Here is a 16012-nt window from a genome sequence, read left to right as displayed (position 1 = left end):
TAGCTATGTCAATATGATTAAACCCATAAGATACGGTACTCTATTTTTGGCATACTTTTTGACCCTCTGTCCTCCTACAATATCCTCTTTAATCAATGTGACATGATAAGAACTCAAAACCTCGTTAAGGTTGCGCACTACCTGTATTCCAAAATTAATTTCAAACGAGTTGATCGTCTTCTCGTGATGCAGTCACAAACAACAGACAACGTCCATTTCAAAGTAGGGAAATCATCATCACCATCATCATCATCATCATCATCATCATTATAGGTACTCTACCGTTATTGGCAGGTCATTTGGTGCAACTGAGTTGTTCCTTGCCCCACTGTCTTCCGTTAATCTCTTCATCTTCACGTACGATTTCTCTATTTTGATGTTATTTCTCTGTTTTGTAGTGTTACAAAGATGTAAAGGACTTGATTGATTTTTTTTATAATTTCGATAATGGACTCCTATCTTATTTTAGTGCATGAAAATGTAGTCACTTTGAAAATACCAAGTTAACACAAATAAGTTATTTTGTACTAGTATTACACTTGAAAGACACCAGAAACTTAAAAAAAACAGTTATATAGCACAAACATTTTTATTTTGTAATGAAATGTAAAAGAGCAATCTTTTCCCGTAAACGTCACTAAAACTATTATTTTATAGTTTAGAATCCACTGGTTTTGAAGGGCAAGAGAAAGAAAATAACAAATGAAACGTGTATAAAAACTACTGTTTTTAAACCAGAAGTATTCAGTCGGTTCAGTTTTTTGTCCCAGTTTGTCTTTCACGTATTGTTAAGTCTTAAAATTCCCGGGCAGGTGGTCCAACTGTTATTGACCACCGTAGTATCGCAATTATATTTGTCGTCAATCTTGATTGTCATCAGTGGACCAAAAACATGTAAATTGTATATTGCATGTTTTTTTCTGTTCTTATGCATAATTATGGAGGGCAGTACATGATAATTATATCCTCGTAACCGTAGGTTTTTTAATAATCCTGGAAACATTAATCTTATAATTTGTTTTAAAAAAATATTCTCATAAGTTAGTATAATGTAGATAAGCATCTTACAGGCCTATTTTAAAACAAGTACAATTATTTAGGAATAAATGGTTTATTTACAACGAGAACATGACATTTGAGTGTTAAAGAACTTAGAATATAATACGAAAGATTGATGAATAATAATTGTTACATTGAGACCTAATACTTTGGCAAATCACAGTTGTACATTGTGATTTAAAACATTAAGAATATCAATGTGTAATATAATGCAATAAAATAACCTAAGTTAATTACTGCGTAGTAATTATGTTTAACCAAGGTAATTCTTTAACCTCAGTATTCCCGCAGTAAATTAAGTAACAACTGTTAAAATTATAAATATTAATAAGGTACTACCAAGGTAATAACAGGTAATAAACGGGTATGTTAATTTACTGCTAAATATAATTTAACCAGTAACAACCACTTCAGTATTACTTTACCCAGGCAAAATTCTCAAGGTAAATATGGCTCCCTGGCGGGGAATTGAACCCCGGTCTCCCGCGTGACACACGGGGATCCCCCTCCCTCTCTTTCCTACGATCATACTCTCTAAAACGTCCTTCATGATACAGTTCATTTTTAGTCAATGTCACAATCAGCTTTTTTCCTCTTCTTAATAATATCTAAAGTTATTTTCTCCCCAACCATTTCTAACACCCTCTCATTCGTTTTCCGCTCGATCCAATTAATTCTTTCCATTCTTCTCCATGCCCACATTTCGAGAGCTTTTAGTCGCTTTTCATCATTTTTGCGTAATGATGTCCATGTTTCTGACTCATACAGCACAATACTCCACACAAAGCACTTTATGAGTCTTTTTCTGAACTCTTTTCTTCAAGGTCCCACAAAATAGATTTTTCTTGCTCCTAAGGGTTTCTTTCGCCAGTCCTATCCTTGCTTTTATTCTACGTTCACATTTCGTATCATCATCAATAATACTACCCAAGTGTAGCGACACCGACTCCTTAGTTCCAATCATCATGGCTATCGTAGGGAAAAATATATAAATATTACCCTTTCCCGTTAAAGTTGGAAATATTTTGGTACAATTCTCATGTTTGTAAATAGTAGTATTCCTGTACTTGAGTCAACGATTTACGCATGTTCATAAAAATATGCATTTCAATACATGATACAGAACTGTGCCAAATACAATAATAGTTCAGTAAAATTAAATAATCAAGTCATACTTCTAACACCATCATGAAACTTTGTTCTTGTCTTTACTTTTCAGTTTCACTACGATGTACCGACATTCAGCGTTTGACACACTTACTTCACAAGTTTTTCAAATCATAATGCACATAGGACGAGTAGAAGCGCAGTTTTTTTAAAATATGGTTTTAAAAAAACATACGGTCTGCTACTATAGCTGGATTTCGGCCACCTGATCTCTCCACACTGTTAAAAATACTTGCTTAAATCTGAGAAACTGTTTCTTATCTGTGCACTGAGAACTTATTTTCCTAGAAACAAGAGCTTGATACTCTCATTAATGAGAAATGAAGAAAAGTAGATAAGTAGATGAGGTTGTATAAAGCGAAACGAGAAAATATACTGTTACTTTCGTTATGAACGAGAATTGCCAAATTTCATTTCTAAGAAAATATTGTCTCGGTGACAGATAAGAAACAGTTTCTCAAATTTAAGAAATTATTTTTAATAGTGCACTAATTATAAGTACTGCTATCATTCTCTTTAGTAGCAGAAGAACAGACACATGGGATAAATCATTTGCCAAGATCTTATAAAATTAAGACTTCAATAGGCGCTTAAAGCATCTAAAAATTATCGATTCTTTCTAATAGAAGGTGAACAGTTAGAAACAAAAATCTTAAATTTGAAAAACCATTTCTTATCTATGCAACGAGAAAATATTTTCTTAGAAATGAGATTTGACAATTTTCATTCATAAAAAAAGCAACAATGTGGTGTCTCGTTTCGTTTTATACAACATCATCTACTTTTCTTCATTTCTCATTATTAAGAGTTTCAAACTCTTGTTTCTAAGAAAAGATATTCTTGGTGCACAGATGAAAAATGGATTCTCAGATTTAAGGAAGTATTTTTAATAGTGTAGAAAGAAAACAGGGACTTAAAATTCGGTCTGGAACTCAGCGTGACTATTCCCTTGAATTTCAGACTTTTGCCTCAGAATTCTCTTTTTCCCTAGTTGCTAAATTTTACAACCATTTTTCCTCTCAATCTACGATTATTACATACCCTTGTTGTGAGGAAGTGTAATGATCTCGCTCACGAAACGTTAAGTATTTGCTGACGCCTGCTATTCAACGATAATGCAATACATTGAATGTGTTTTACTTGAATATCATTGATCAGTAATGGATAAAGCTAATTATCATTGTCAATTAACAGTTAATCTACAAATATGTGGATATCAACTTGATCTCTTATTTTTAACATACAGGGTTTCTTTAACGCATATGAAAACAAATAGGGATGCGCACGAGTCGAGTCGAGTCTAGATTTAAGCCTGTCTTGACTCGACACTTTCTGTCTCGACTCGAATCGAATTCGAGACGAGATGTCTCGAAATTCGAGTCGAGACAAAATATACGAGTTAAAATATACGCACACATCAGTCAGAACATTATTACTACCTACCTAATTGTCAGTATGTTCACCTTTGGCAAGGATAACAACGATGATGCATCTTGGCATGGACGCAATGATCCCTGGCAGATCGCTGGAGAGAGTTGGCACCACACGTGCACGCACTCAGGTAACCTAATTTCCGTAAATTTCGGGGAGGGGGCGATGCGCTCTGACGTCACGTTAAATCCATATTTCTTTTATGTTGGGGATCAAAACGATAACAACTGTATGTAGTTCATTGTTTTATAATTTAGTGTTTACAAAAATCCTTTTACAAAATACCTATCTATAGAAGTGAAAGGTATCTACCTGTACTAGTTCTTGGCATCCAAGCAGTTCATTTATTGTAATATACTATGTAAAATAGTGTCGTACCACAATATGTGATGTACTGAAAATTAAATCTTGATCTCGAAAGATTAACTATTAAGTTTGAGTTCTGTACCTTTCTAATGCTGGAATTGGTTTCAAGGCTGTCTCTCGGTGGCGGTATATTTTCTTCATATTAAAAATTATAGAAAGATTTTTGAGACATTCGAGTCGAGTCGAGATTTCTACGAGCAGTCTCGACTCGACTCGCGTGTCGACTCGAAAATTCGAGTCGAGAAATACAGTTGTCTCGACAGTCTCGAATTTTACAAAGTGTCTCATGTCAAATCTCGACTCGAATTCGAGTCGAGTCGAGTCGAGATTCGAGACATGTATTGACTTTTGCGCAACTATATCTTTTCTTGCTTCTGTCTTTGTTATCAGTGTCTTCTTCGCAACTTTCCTTCTAGATGTGATGAAACAAGAAATATACTTAACAAATTATTCAGAACATATCCAATGCGATTCTTTTCCTTCTCCATGAAAATGAAATGATGGATTTCGTAGTTCTATTAACAAGTTCAGCTTCAATGTATACCCTATTTTAGTTTATTTCCTGAGGCCTTTGCTGTTTCTCTCCAGAATTAAACAACTTCTAGCATTGTGTAAGAGAGAAACTTTTGCTGTTAGCGCTATAATATGTATACAAGTCTAATTCACCACGCAGCACCAATTACTGAAAGCGGTCCTTGCTTGATTGAGAACATTTGATGTCTCAGAATCCTCATTAAAATTTCATTGTATTTCCATATAGTACGATGCAGTTTTTAGCATAAGGAAATATGAAGTATATAGAATCAACCAACAACTTTGCAATATATATATATATATATATATATATATATATATATATATATATATATATATATATATATATATATATATAACAATGTTTACCGTTATAGTATAATGATTTTTTCCATATTTATATCAACTATCATATTTAAATATATAGGAAAGGAGTAAACGACTTATCGTATAGCCATTTGTACTAAAAGAGTAAATAAAATAATAGTTTTGTAGAATACGAAAGAGCAGTTGTTATCGGAACCAAGGCAGCGTGTTTTCCGGTTCGCTGATGACATTTTGTCGAAGACTTAAATTGATTAGGGTTGCCAACGAAAGAAGAGTGCTAAATTAAATTCCTCGGCGGTAGCACACAACTGTTGCCAACCAAACAACTTTTAGTCGATTATGTGTGGTCATCACGTTGGCTTCCTTATTTTCGTGCACTAGTAATGAATCGTACCAAAAGTACGTGTACTGCTTTTCTGCAAAACAGGAACACAATATTGTTAAGTAGTCTAAAAGGTATTTTCCCTTTTTCGCATGATATGACGCTAGTTTCCCGAATTTCAGAGTATATTCAGGCCTAACGCCAATTCAGAGCAGACATTTGAAGCTAGTGGATGGGCAAACATTGTTCGAATTTTTATATAATCAGTCGTCAGATATTGCGCCTTGAAGATGAGTGAGCGTCCCGAAAAACTACTCAATTTTCAACTTTATTTCGAAAAGACGGAAATGAGGAGAGGTCCATGTAGAAACTTTTGCTGTTCATGGACAAAATACGTAATGAAAAGCAGCAGGCCGAAGATAGTTCAGTCCTTTTCGTTCTGGAAATGTGGATGCTCAAGATGTTACTCGTAGTGGGCGACCAATCGCTACAAAAGTGAATGACATTTTGACAAAAGTAGATTAAGACTGTCATGTAACCAGTCTTATAACATCGCCAAGGACCTAAGCACATATCACCAAATAGTGTTAAATCATTTTTAGAAAGCTGGTTACAAAAGGAAGCTTGACATTTGGGTACCGCATGGTCTGACTCAAAAACATTTACAAGATCGAATTTCTGTCTGCGAACCTCGAAGAAAATGTAACGAAAACGATCAAATGTAGTATTGGAAGCAGCTGATCGCACTTTAGTGCTCCTGGTTCCCTGAATTAGGGGACACAGTTCAGGAGTATATAGGATCACCCATTCTAAATTTTGGCGCTGGGCACGTTGGCCAACCCTCACAAATTTCTGGAGAGGTACAGAGGACTATGTCTTAAATTTCAAAAATTGTCAAATTTAAAAATTTGGTGTGGTAGTATAGAATTGGAATATGTAAATTTGGTTGGTTCATCTCTTTTATGGGTAAAACACTTCCAATCTTATTTGATGACACCTTTTACCTTATATGGTTACATGGGTGAGTATAGGATTAAATGTTGCCAAGATATTCATATTACCATATGCTTCCCATGTGGTCAGTTATTTACCTAATTTGTTTTTTGATGAGCCTTTATCACGTTATATGGTTATATAATTGAGTACATAGTTCATTTTCTTTTATAGGATTTGTCCATTGATGATCCCATCTAAAATTTTAGAGGGGTACATAGGACCACATCTTAAATTTGGGAATCGTAAAAAAAATAGAATTTGGTAAATGTTCTCTAGTCTGTGAGTAATACTAATGTTCAAACTTCGAAACATTTTAAATGTTGGAGGTTGTATAAACATTAAAATGAAATGAAATATTTCTGTTTAATTTTCCACGATTATGCCCTTTAGGCTAAGGGAAACGGAAATAAGGGCAAATAAATGGTGATGGAAGATTTGGTAGAATCAGATTGTAAGAGGAAATTGAACCAGGGACCCCACGCACCAGAGGGAAGCGCTTTACCACTTAGTCACCGTGCCCCCTCATAAAATAATATAAAATGAAATCTTTCAGTTTAACGTCCCACGATTATGCCCTTTAGGCTAAAGGAGACAGACGATTTAGGCAAGTTAATGCAGGAAGAATTCAGAAATGAGAATTTCGGAGGAAACGGGAGTACCGCGAGAAAATCCATGGACACGATGTTGCACACTACAAAATAACTTGTCCGGAGATCGAACCAGGGACCCCACGCTGTAGAGATAAGCGCTGTACCGCTCAGCCACCTGCACTGCACCTTGGGACGCGATGTAAATGTTGCCACAAGGCTTCTAACAAGTATGTGTTACTTCTAAATGATTCCATCGCTGTGACGCATCTCGAGCTACGCACTGCGATTTAACATTGTAAGAAGACTGCAGATAAGGGAATGGACCTCAGTAAAGAACGAAGCGAGAAAAGGTGTAAGTAGACTCCAATCTACATGACATGACATGAACTGTAAACTGATGTTTATACATGTTGATTAAAACTATTATTCAATCTTCCGTTATGTCGTTTATTAATTCCATATCATTTGTCGACAGTTTGTCAAACTACATGTTCTGCTGCATGTAATAACATAGTATAAAATTCATAGTATTTCATATCCTTTGTATTTATTCATTAATTTCTTTAACCATATTTATAGTATATATACTTCACAAGCAGAACTACATTCATAAACATTAACTGCACACATCTTATAAGTTACTAAACAGACATATCGGAGATACATATTTTTGATTGGAGTTCACAGAAATACGAAAAAAGTTAGTTGCTTGGAGCAGAATCAGATAAAAATTAGCAACTCATAGTAATTCATATATACAATATTAAACATTAAAAAACATTGCTTCAAACTTACTTAAATATGTCAGAATATCGTGACAAACTAGGACAAATATTATTTTCGATAGAATTACAATTAATTATTGGTGAATAATAGTTATAAAATTATTTAACTTCTCTTTTACGAAATCACCGAGTTAAAAAACATATCAACAACTTTTTATTTATTTAAAAGAGAACGAAAGTGGCTCAGAATTTTAAGTCATTCTTGGCCAATACTTTGAAACAAGGTGCAGATAAAGTATAAGTCGGTCAAACTGAATTTGTGAAATATCATAATAACTTGATTCAAACATGAATAAACAAAGAGTTAATCAAAACAAAAGACAATATGTAACGTTCCGTTACAGGTTACCCCCGCTTCGAAAAGAAACATTTGTTGTTTCTTCTTTCAAAAATGTATCAAATTAACGTAAACCTTTTTTTACTTCACTGGTATATCGGGAGGATAGCGACTCGGTATATCGGCGATATAATTTTCTCTTCCCGCGCTGTGTTCAAATTGTAAGTTATATCGTTGCAACTTTAAGATTAATTTCGTCGTTCTAGCGTCTAAATTTTTCATTGTGAAAGCATTGGTTACTGCGCTATTGTCGCAGTGGACAATAGTTTTTCTCCCTAATATATAACTTGAAAAATATTCACAGAGATACAAGACCGAAGCTAATTCTAGTTGGAACACAGGCATAGATAATTCATGGAGTTTCAAAAGTCGACTGGCGTACGCTATCACTACCGGATCAGTAGAATTATCTTGAAATTGGGCGAGAAAACCTGCGAAATTTCGAGCACAAGCGTCACTGTATATGTGTAAATACTTAGTGAAATCAAATTGAGCTAAGGCTGGAGCCTCGCTGGCCAGAATTCGTAGAATATTGAAAGCTTTGAGTGCTTCTTCATCAAAAACAAATGGACGATCCTTTTTTAACAGATCAAACAAGGGTGCAGTCAATTGAGCGAAATTTCTTATGTCTATGACGCCAACCAATGAGACCTAAAAAGGCACGTAAATGCTTCTTGCTAGTTGGTATTGGAAAGTATTTTATGGGCTCATTCGACTTTGGATTGATTTTGACTTGCTTTCCATTGACTATATGACTCAAGAACACTATCTCTTTCAGGTAGAATTTACATTTTTTAATGTTGAGGGAGGAATTTCCTTTATCAAATATGGTAAAAACAGATTCCAAATGCGGTAAATGATCCTCGCAAAATGCTGAGAAACATAGAACATCATCAAGATATACTATAACGTAGTGTCGGGTGTTCATTGTGAAGAAACGGTTCATAGTTTCCTGAAAGATAGCAGGCGCCGAACGAAGTCCCATAGGAAGCACAAGCATACAATATTGCCTGCCCATATACACAAAACTCGTACACTGGTAAGACGATGGATGAGGCCGAACACCGTAATATCCTGAAGAACAATCAAAAGACTAAAATATGCTTGCCCCGGATAGACGTGATAACAGTGCCGTAATGGGCTCCACCTGTACCTTCGGAGAAATAACTTTTTGATTTAATCCCCTTAGATCAAGCACTGGGCGTACTCTTCCATTAGATTTTCGCACGCAATGCATGGGGTTGCGGTAGGGTGAATCCATTTCTTTAGCAATACCATGTTCGACCCATTTGTTTAGTTCCTTCTCAAACTCGGATCTCATAGCTTGAGGTATCCCATATAAATTACCAACTACAGGTACATTATCTGTCAGCTCTATTTTGTATGGGTCCGTCTTAATACCTCTGGGATATTCGGTAAAGAAATGCTTGTATTTGGAGAGCAGTTGAAATAATCTTAGTTTAATATCTTCATTCAAATCTTCTCTTTCGTAAATCATTTTCCTCAATTCATCCTTAGTAACATTAGGCTCGGGGATAAGATAGTTAATTTGAGGTTCTATTTCATCAGCTTCGTGATTATTATTATCATGAATAGATAAATGAATATGTGTAGGTTGCGCTGATTTAATAATAATTGCATTTCCATCCTTGTCTGTTAACTGTATCTCTTGTCGGCCACTATCTACTATACCTTGATATCTTCTTAAAAATGGGCTACCCAAAAGTAAATCAGGTTTCATTCCTTGAACTACAAATACGAGTACTTCAAACGAATGATCTTGTATACAGAAATTTAATAATTGCATTCCCTTAATGTGATACTGTTCGTTCCCAGCAAAAGTGCGACCTTTGATATCGGAATATGTTCTCAATTTAGCAGACAAAAATTTTGATTGAATTTGTTTCCAAATACAATCACTGAGTAAATTTATCTCGGCTCCCGAGTCTATTATTCCAGTTAAATTAATAGAGGCAACACTGCAAGAAAGAGTAGGAGACGGAAAACAATAATCGTTAATTCCCAAAATAGCTTCTTGGTCTACGTCTTCTTCTATGACAAACAACGGTATAGTCTACTCCCTTAACATCATCTTTGGCAGAATATTTACTAATCAACTCAGTTCGGAATTCCTCAGAACAATTGAATTGTTTTAGATTTCGAAAATTTTGTGTACCTATAGATTTTCCTGTTAAGGTACTCAAAATTGCACAATTTCTTAAAAGCTTAGTAACAATATAAGGTCCAGTATATGTTAACATATATTTATGAACTTTATTTTTAGAGGCCACCGACATCGGATGCGTTTTAAGCATCACTAGATCATTCTCCCGGATTAACAACTGCGAAGAATTAATTTGTTTACTTTTGTTTGCATTTCTTCTCTTGGACGTATCTATTAACACTTGTTGATCTTCTACGTCTAACGACAATAATTCAGATGGCCATGGAAAGTGACGTTTGAAGTTGTTCGTGGCAGAGAAAGATATAAATTCTTCAGCAGGGCATTTTCCTGTAGAAACACTAAGGGAATTATTCAGCAAATCTTGCACTTCCTTTAACATGTTACTCCATTTTCTGTGGTCCTGATGACATTTTAATCGGAGAATCCTATTCAATTCCCGATGCTGGCGTTCGATCAGGCCATTCGCTTGTGGTGAATAAGGTGACGTGAGTTGATGAGCTATGTGATACTTTTTACAATAATCGCTCCATACCTTCGAGAGGAACTGGGCCTTGATCAGTAACGATATGTTCTGGATATGGAAGTTATGAAAATATAGACGTTGTAAAACATTGATTATTTCTTTCGTATGCGCCGTTCTAAGTGGATAGAAACTCACAAATCTGGTATATACATCGACCACTGACAATATATTTAAAACCTCTACTTTTAGGCAACTTTCCCACCAGATCTAAACACAGTTTTTCGTGCGGCTGATGCGCATCAATATGGCAAGTTTTTTTTTTTTTACTATCGCACGATTTCGATATTTCGTTCTGGTGCAATCTAAATACTGTCTAATATGAAATCTGAAATCCCCTTTCTGTCCTCTCCAGTAAAATAACGATCTAGCGAATCCGACACATTTCTTAACACCAAAATGTCCCTGTTCATGAATTTTTACCACAAATTCCGCAACAAGAGATTTCGGTATTACCAACAGCCATCTTTGATTCTTTTTATCTTTTACAAACAAAAGACCTTCCACTATAGTCACATTTTTCGGCCGGTTACCACTATCAATTACATTCCTTAATTTTCTACAATACTTGTCTGTAGCCTGCTCTTCTAAGATTTTATCCGATGAAATATGCCATCTTCAGTATATACAAAATGAGATAAAACTTCGGTGACTTGTGGAGGGCTTTTCATCCTTTCGGAACAGTATCCCCCTTCTAGACCCGGTTGCTCACTGTGTTTCCCGAGTTAACGGCTAATAATGCCTGCTCGGACGAGAGATTTTCTGGACTGCCATCAGTTGTTTGACAGCTCTGATCAGTACTATAACGTCTCCTGTTATTCCGATAATAAAAATTGTTACGCCCCTGAAAGTTATTAAAATTTCTTCCTCTTTTCGAATATTGCCGTCCATTATCACTAGAACTACTAGCTTGCATATTAGATTCATTATTTTGGGCCCTCCAATCGGTCTGTGCCACTCTTACATAAGGCGTTCTATTTACATTGTTAGAATTGCTTCGATTCGATGGCACTTGCACAGATGCCACCTCAATGAGTCGTTCTACTAGCTCTTTAATCGTTTTAATTGGTATTACCCTTATTAATCGAGATTCTTCGGGTGGGAGACATGTTAAAACGATATTCACTAACTCCTTTTCATTATATTCCTCCGCTATTCCCGAGTATTTGTCAATTAATGCACATACATATTCCAAAACAGTTGAATATTTAGATTTGTCATATTTCATCGACAATAAATTTCTTATTCGTGCCCTTTCCAGAGTTTCAGATCGGTACTTAGCCTTAAACCGTTCTTCAATTCCACAAAGCTCGAAATCTCTTTCTCGATTTTCCGATACCATCCATAAGCCGATTTAGTTAGACATTGAGGCACGAGAGCAAATTTCTGTTCAGCTGTTATTCCAAACAATCGAGATAATCTGTTGAATTCTTCGATAAAATTTCTGGCGCTACCAGGTGTCATCTCTCCCGAAAAACGCGGAAAATCACGCACATCTCGAGGTTTAAATGAGGAATCCGCAAAATTCACTTCCTTACATTCATTTAACCTATGTGTTTTAGAGATTGAATTTGAACAAAAATCTCCAGTCTGTAAAGGGTTAATCATAGAAGTAACGTTGAACGGGTTTCTATACACATTTTCCAAATTAAAACTAGGAGATGATATATTACCAAACATCCAAGTTTCCCTGGGTTGACCATTACTTACACTATAAGGAAAATTACTCTTAGAACTAGCTACAGTCGTTAGTGTATGCGTAACACAGGTTACATTTGATGTAACAGTAGATATTACAATAACATCATTATTAAAATCGGATTAGTTAGGACTTACTAAATCACAGCTAGCATTCGTAAATTGAGATAGGTTTCCTTTTTTAGTTTTCAAATAATCTACTTCCTTCTCGAGTCTGATTAATTTCTGGTTTACTTCTTCTGTTTGTTGAACACACTGCATTTCAATGCCCTTTGTTTTGGTAAAGAGCTCTTCTATTTCTGTCTTACAAGTTTGCAGTTCCTTCGCCAATTTCTCTGTTTTCCGACATTCGGTTGACAGTGTTAAATTTAGCTGTACAATTTCATCCTCATGCCGTTCCATTATCTTATTTACATGCTTCATCACAGATTCAATCTTTCCCACTTCTTTGATCAATTCTTCCTTCCACTCCTTTTCCATCGTATCCATCCGGTCTCTGATATCTTGGAATTGCTTACTATGAGTCTCCTTAATGGTAGTAACATCTTCCCTAAGTAATTTATTTTCCTCCTTCAGAGCATTAACAACAGTAAAAGTGATATTAGACTGTTGCTCCATACACTTCAATTGTTTCATCATCTACTTCTTCATCTGTTGTTTCTTCACTTCTTACAGATTTTGCCTTTCTCCCCTTCTTGCATTTGTTGCAAAACCGTCAACTTGCATTTTGCTCAATTGGTCATATTTAGCATCAGGGATATTCACACAACAAAAGTGAAACCAACTTTTACATGTCCCACACATCACAGAGTTCACCAAGTTTTTATCTTGTAAAGGTGAACTATCACAACACGCATAAGTTTCACTACCACTGTGTCCTTTCTTTCCTCTAAGAACTTTCATCTTGATTCCATGTTGATTCTAACTCCTAACAACAACTTCGTCTTCGTTCCTCTTCTGTGTTTTCTCACTCTCTCTCTTCACTGACTGCCATTCCTACGTTGAACTACGTCATTGGTCTACGTAGTTTACGTTGTCCTAAAAAACGGTCGCCAAAAACTTGCACTGCACCTTGGGACGCGATGTAAATGTTGCCACAAGGCTTCTAACAAGTATGTGTTACTTCTAAATGATTCCATCGCTGTGACGCATCTCGAGCTACGCACTGCGATTTAACATTGTAAGAAGACTGCAGATAAGGAAATGGACCTCAGTAAAGAACGAAGCGAGAAAAGGTGTAAGTAGACTCCAATCTACATGACATGACATGAACTGTAAACTGATGTTTATACATGTTGATTAAAACTATTATTCAATCTTCCGTTATGTCGTTTATTAATTCCATATCATTTGTCGACAGTTTGTCAAACTACATGTTCTGCTGCATATAATAACATAGTACAAAATTCATAGTATTTTATATCCTTTGTATTTATTCATTAATTTCTTTAACCATATTTATAGTATATATACTTCACAAGCAGAACTACATTCATAAACATTAACTGCACACATCTTATAAGTTACTAAACAGACATATCGGAGATACATATTTTTGATTGGAGGGATATAGTATACGTAAAGCCGCGTCAGTTCCCGAAGGAGCTGGACGCTCATACTTTTAGGGATTATTCATTGAGTATCTACGAACTTACCAAGGTGGTAACAAAACGACTTTGATTTACTTATCGACTGATACGAAAATAAAAAAGAACGTACCTGTACTTTATATCTGCATGTGTAGTGCCCTTGTACTTTATCTATGACTATGTGTGTTTGCAGGGGGGGGATTTTAACGCATATCGCATGTCTTGTGCACATGGATACTTCTTACTATTGCACGACGTAGAAAATTTATGGTATTTCATGTAGAATTGGTAATAGAACACAGAAGAAAGGCAGATCCGGCGTTCTCATGTATACTATTACCGATTGGAGTTCACAGAAATACGAAGAAAGTTAGTTGCTTGGAGCAGAATCAGATTAAAATTAGCAACTCATATTATAGTAATTCATATATACAATATTAAACATTAAAAAAACGTTGCTTCAAACTTACTTAAATATGTCACAATATCGTGACAAACTAGGACAAATAAATATTATTTTCGATAGAATTAGAATTAATTATTGGTGAATAATAGTTATAAAATTATTTAACTTCTATCTTTTACGAAATCACCGAGTTAAAAAACGTATCAACAACTTTTTATTTATTTAAAAGAGAACGAAAGTGGCTCAGAATTTTGTCATTCTTGGCCAATACTTTGAAACAAGGTGCAGATAAAGTATAAGTCGGTCAAACTGAATTTGTGAAATATCATAATAACTTGATTCAAACATGAATAAACAAAGAGTTAATCAAAACAAAAGACAATATGTAACGTTCCGTTACACACCGTACTCCTTGCATAAACATTAGACGAGAATATTTAGATATATTTTAACCCTTATTTTAAACTCGAAACACTATAGACTCTCAGTCACGCTAATTCTTAATAGTTCATAGTCAATCTAATAATTGCCACTAACTGCTCTGCCTCGCAGGTGTCACTAAGAGATGTCGCTAGTATGCAGGCAATTTGCAGAAAAGCCGAAGAATATGGGCAAACAACTAGTAGGCCTACATACTACGTAATAGAAAAACGTTCATTTTTCTTATTAGACGACCTTGTAAGCGACATTTACGTATTACGTTACTTTTCTTACTAATAGGAGTATAGTAAGCGACATTTATTGCGTAGTGACATTTACAATATTTTTCAAGCTCATCTCAAATTATTAAACGGATAATTATTTGTGAACAAAGTGTGTACATGTTTTCAGTTTTGTCATGATTCAGTATAATAGCAATGCATTCAACTGTAATGCAAATGACTATTATATTATTTTGTCTATATTACAGATCAACTTGTGCTTTCTCATTAACATAATCCGAGTATTAGTGACCAAAGCAAGAGCGGCTATCAATGATGACACAGTTCAAGTAAGGTGAGTAAACTATATATATAATTAGTTTACTTTTTTTTTAATGAAAGGTACCGAACTCGGCGATACGAAATTATGCGGTTGAATGTCATGTATAATTCAATCCCCTTCTCACCACCCTAACATATGTATAGTTGACACAGTTGCTGCACTTGTTATTCCGTTCTTAATATCTCTACCATCTAACATAATAGGTGATTAAAACAAACATTCTCGTCCAGGATGTGATAAACGTCAATATTGTTGTTCCTCTTGCCATCAATAACTCTTGCACACAGAGGTTTAAAATGTGTCTAAACATGTATAGAGACTTAATTTTAATTTTCATAATAACACTTATATATTTTCCGCCTTTTCCCCAATCTCCTATGTATTTGTTCCCTGTCTATTGTCACTAAACGCCTTCTTCGTTTCCACTTTAAGTGTCAATCCCCACATATATTTAGGTTTTCTTTTATCCTCTATACCAGTGGTTCTCAACCGATGTGTCGCGACATGCTGGTGTGTCACGCAGTCCTCTAAGGTGTGTCGCGAAATTTTAGAATTTAAAAACTATGAATAATTTAATAATGATTAGTTAAAAGCGAGATATAGACTGGTAGCAATAATGTTCAATGCTATATAGAGTCATTATAAAAACTAATAGGTTTCTATAATAGATATAATTTATAATTAAAATATCAAACAAGTATGTCGTCAGTCAAAGA

At 35.0% G+C, this 16012-nt stretch overlaps 1 protein-coding gene across 2 annotated transcripts in view; it reads left to right on the top strand.

The window, feature by feature from the left end:
* Window positions 1–16012, top strand: part of LOC145671180 (corticotropin-releasing factor receptor 1-like) — a 1144309-nt gene that overhangs the window by 1006072 nt on the left and 122225 nt on the right. For both annotated transcript variants that reach the window (XM_081740030.1, XM_081740029.1), the window contains exon 7: window positions 15223–15308. In XM_081740030.1, coding sequence (XP_081596156.1) covers window positions 15223–15308 — 86 coding nt within the window. The remainder of the gene's footprint in view (window positions 1–15222; window positions 15309–16012) is intronic.

Source organism: Thermobia domestica, chromosome 15 (assembly GCF_964235325.1).
Source record: "Thermobia domestica chromosome 15, izTheDome1.hap1.1, whole genome shotgun sequence".
Taxonomy (NCBI): domain Eukaryota; kingdom Metazoa; phylum Arthropoda; class Insecta; order Zygentoma; family Lepismatidae; genus Thermobia; species Thermobia domestica.
The sequence above is the reverse complement of the archived record's forward strand: the minus strand, read 5'-3'. Positions and strand labels throughout refer to the sequence as shown.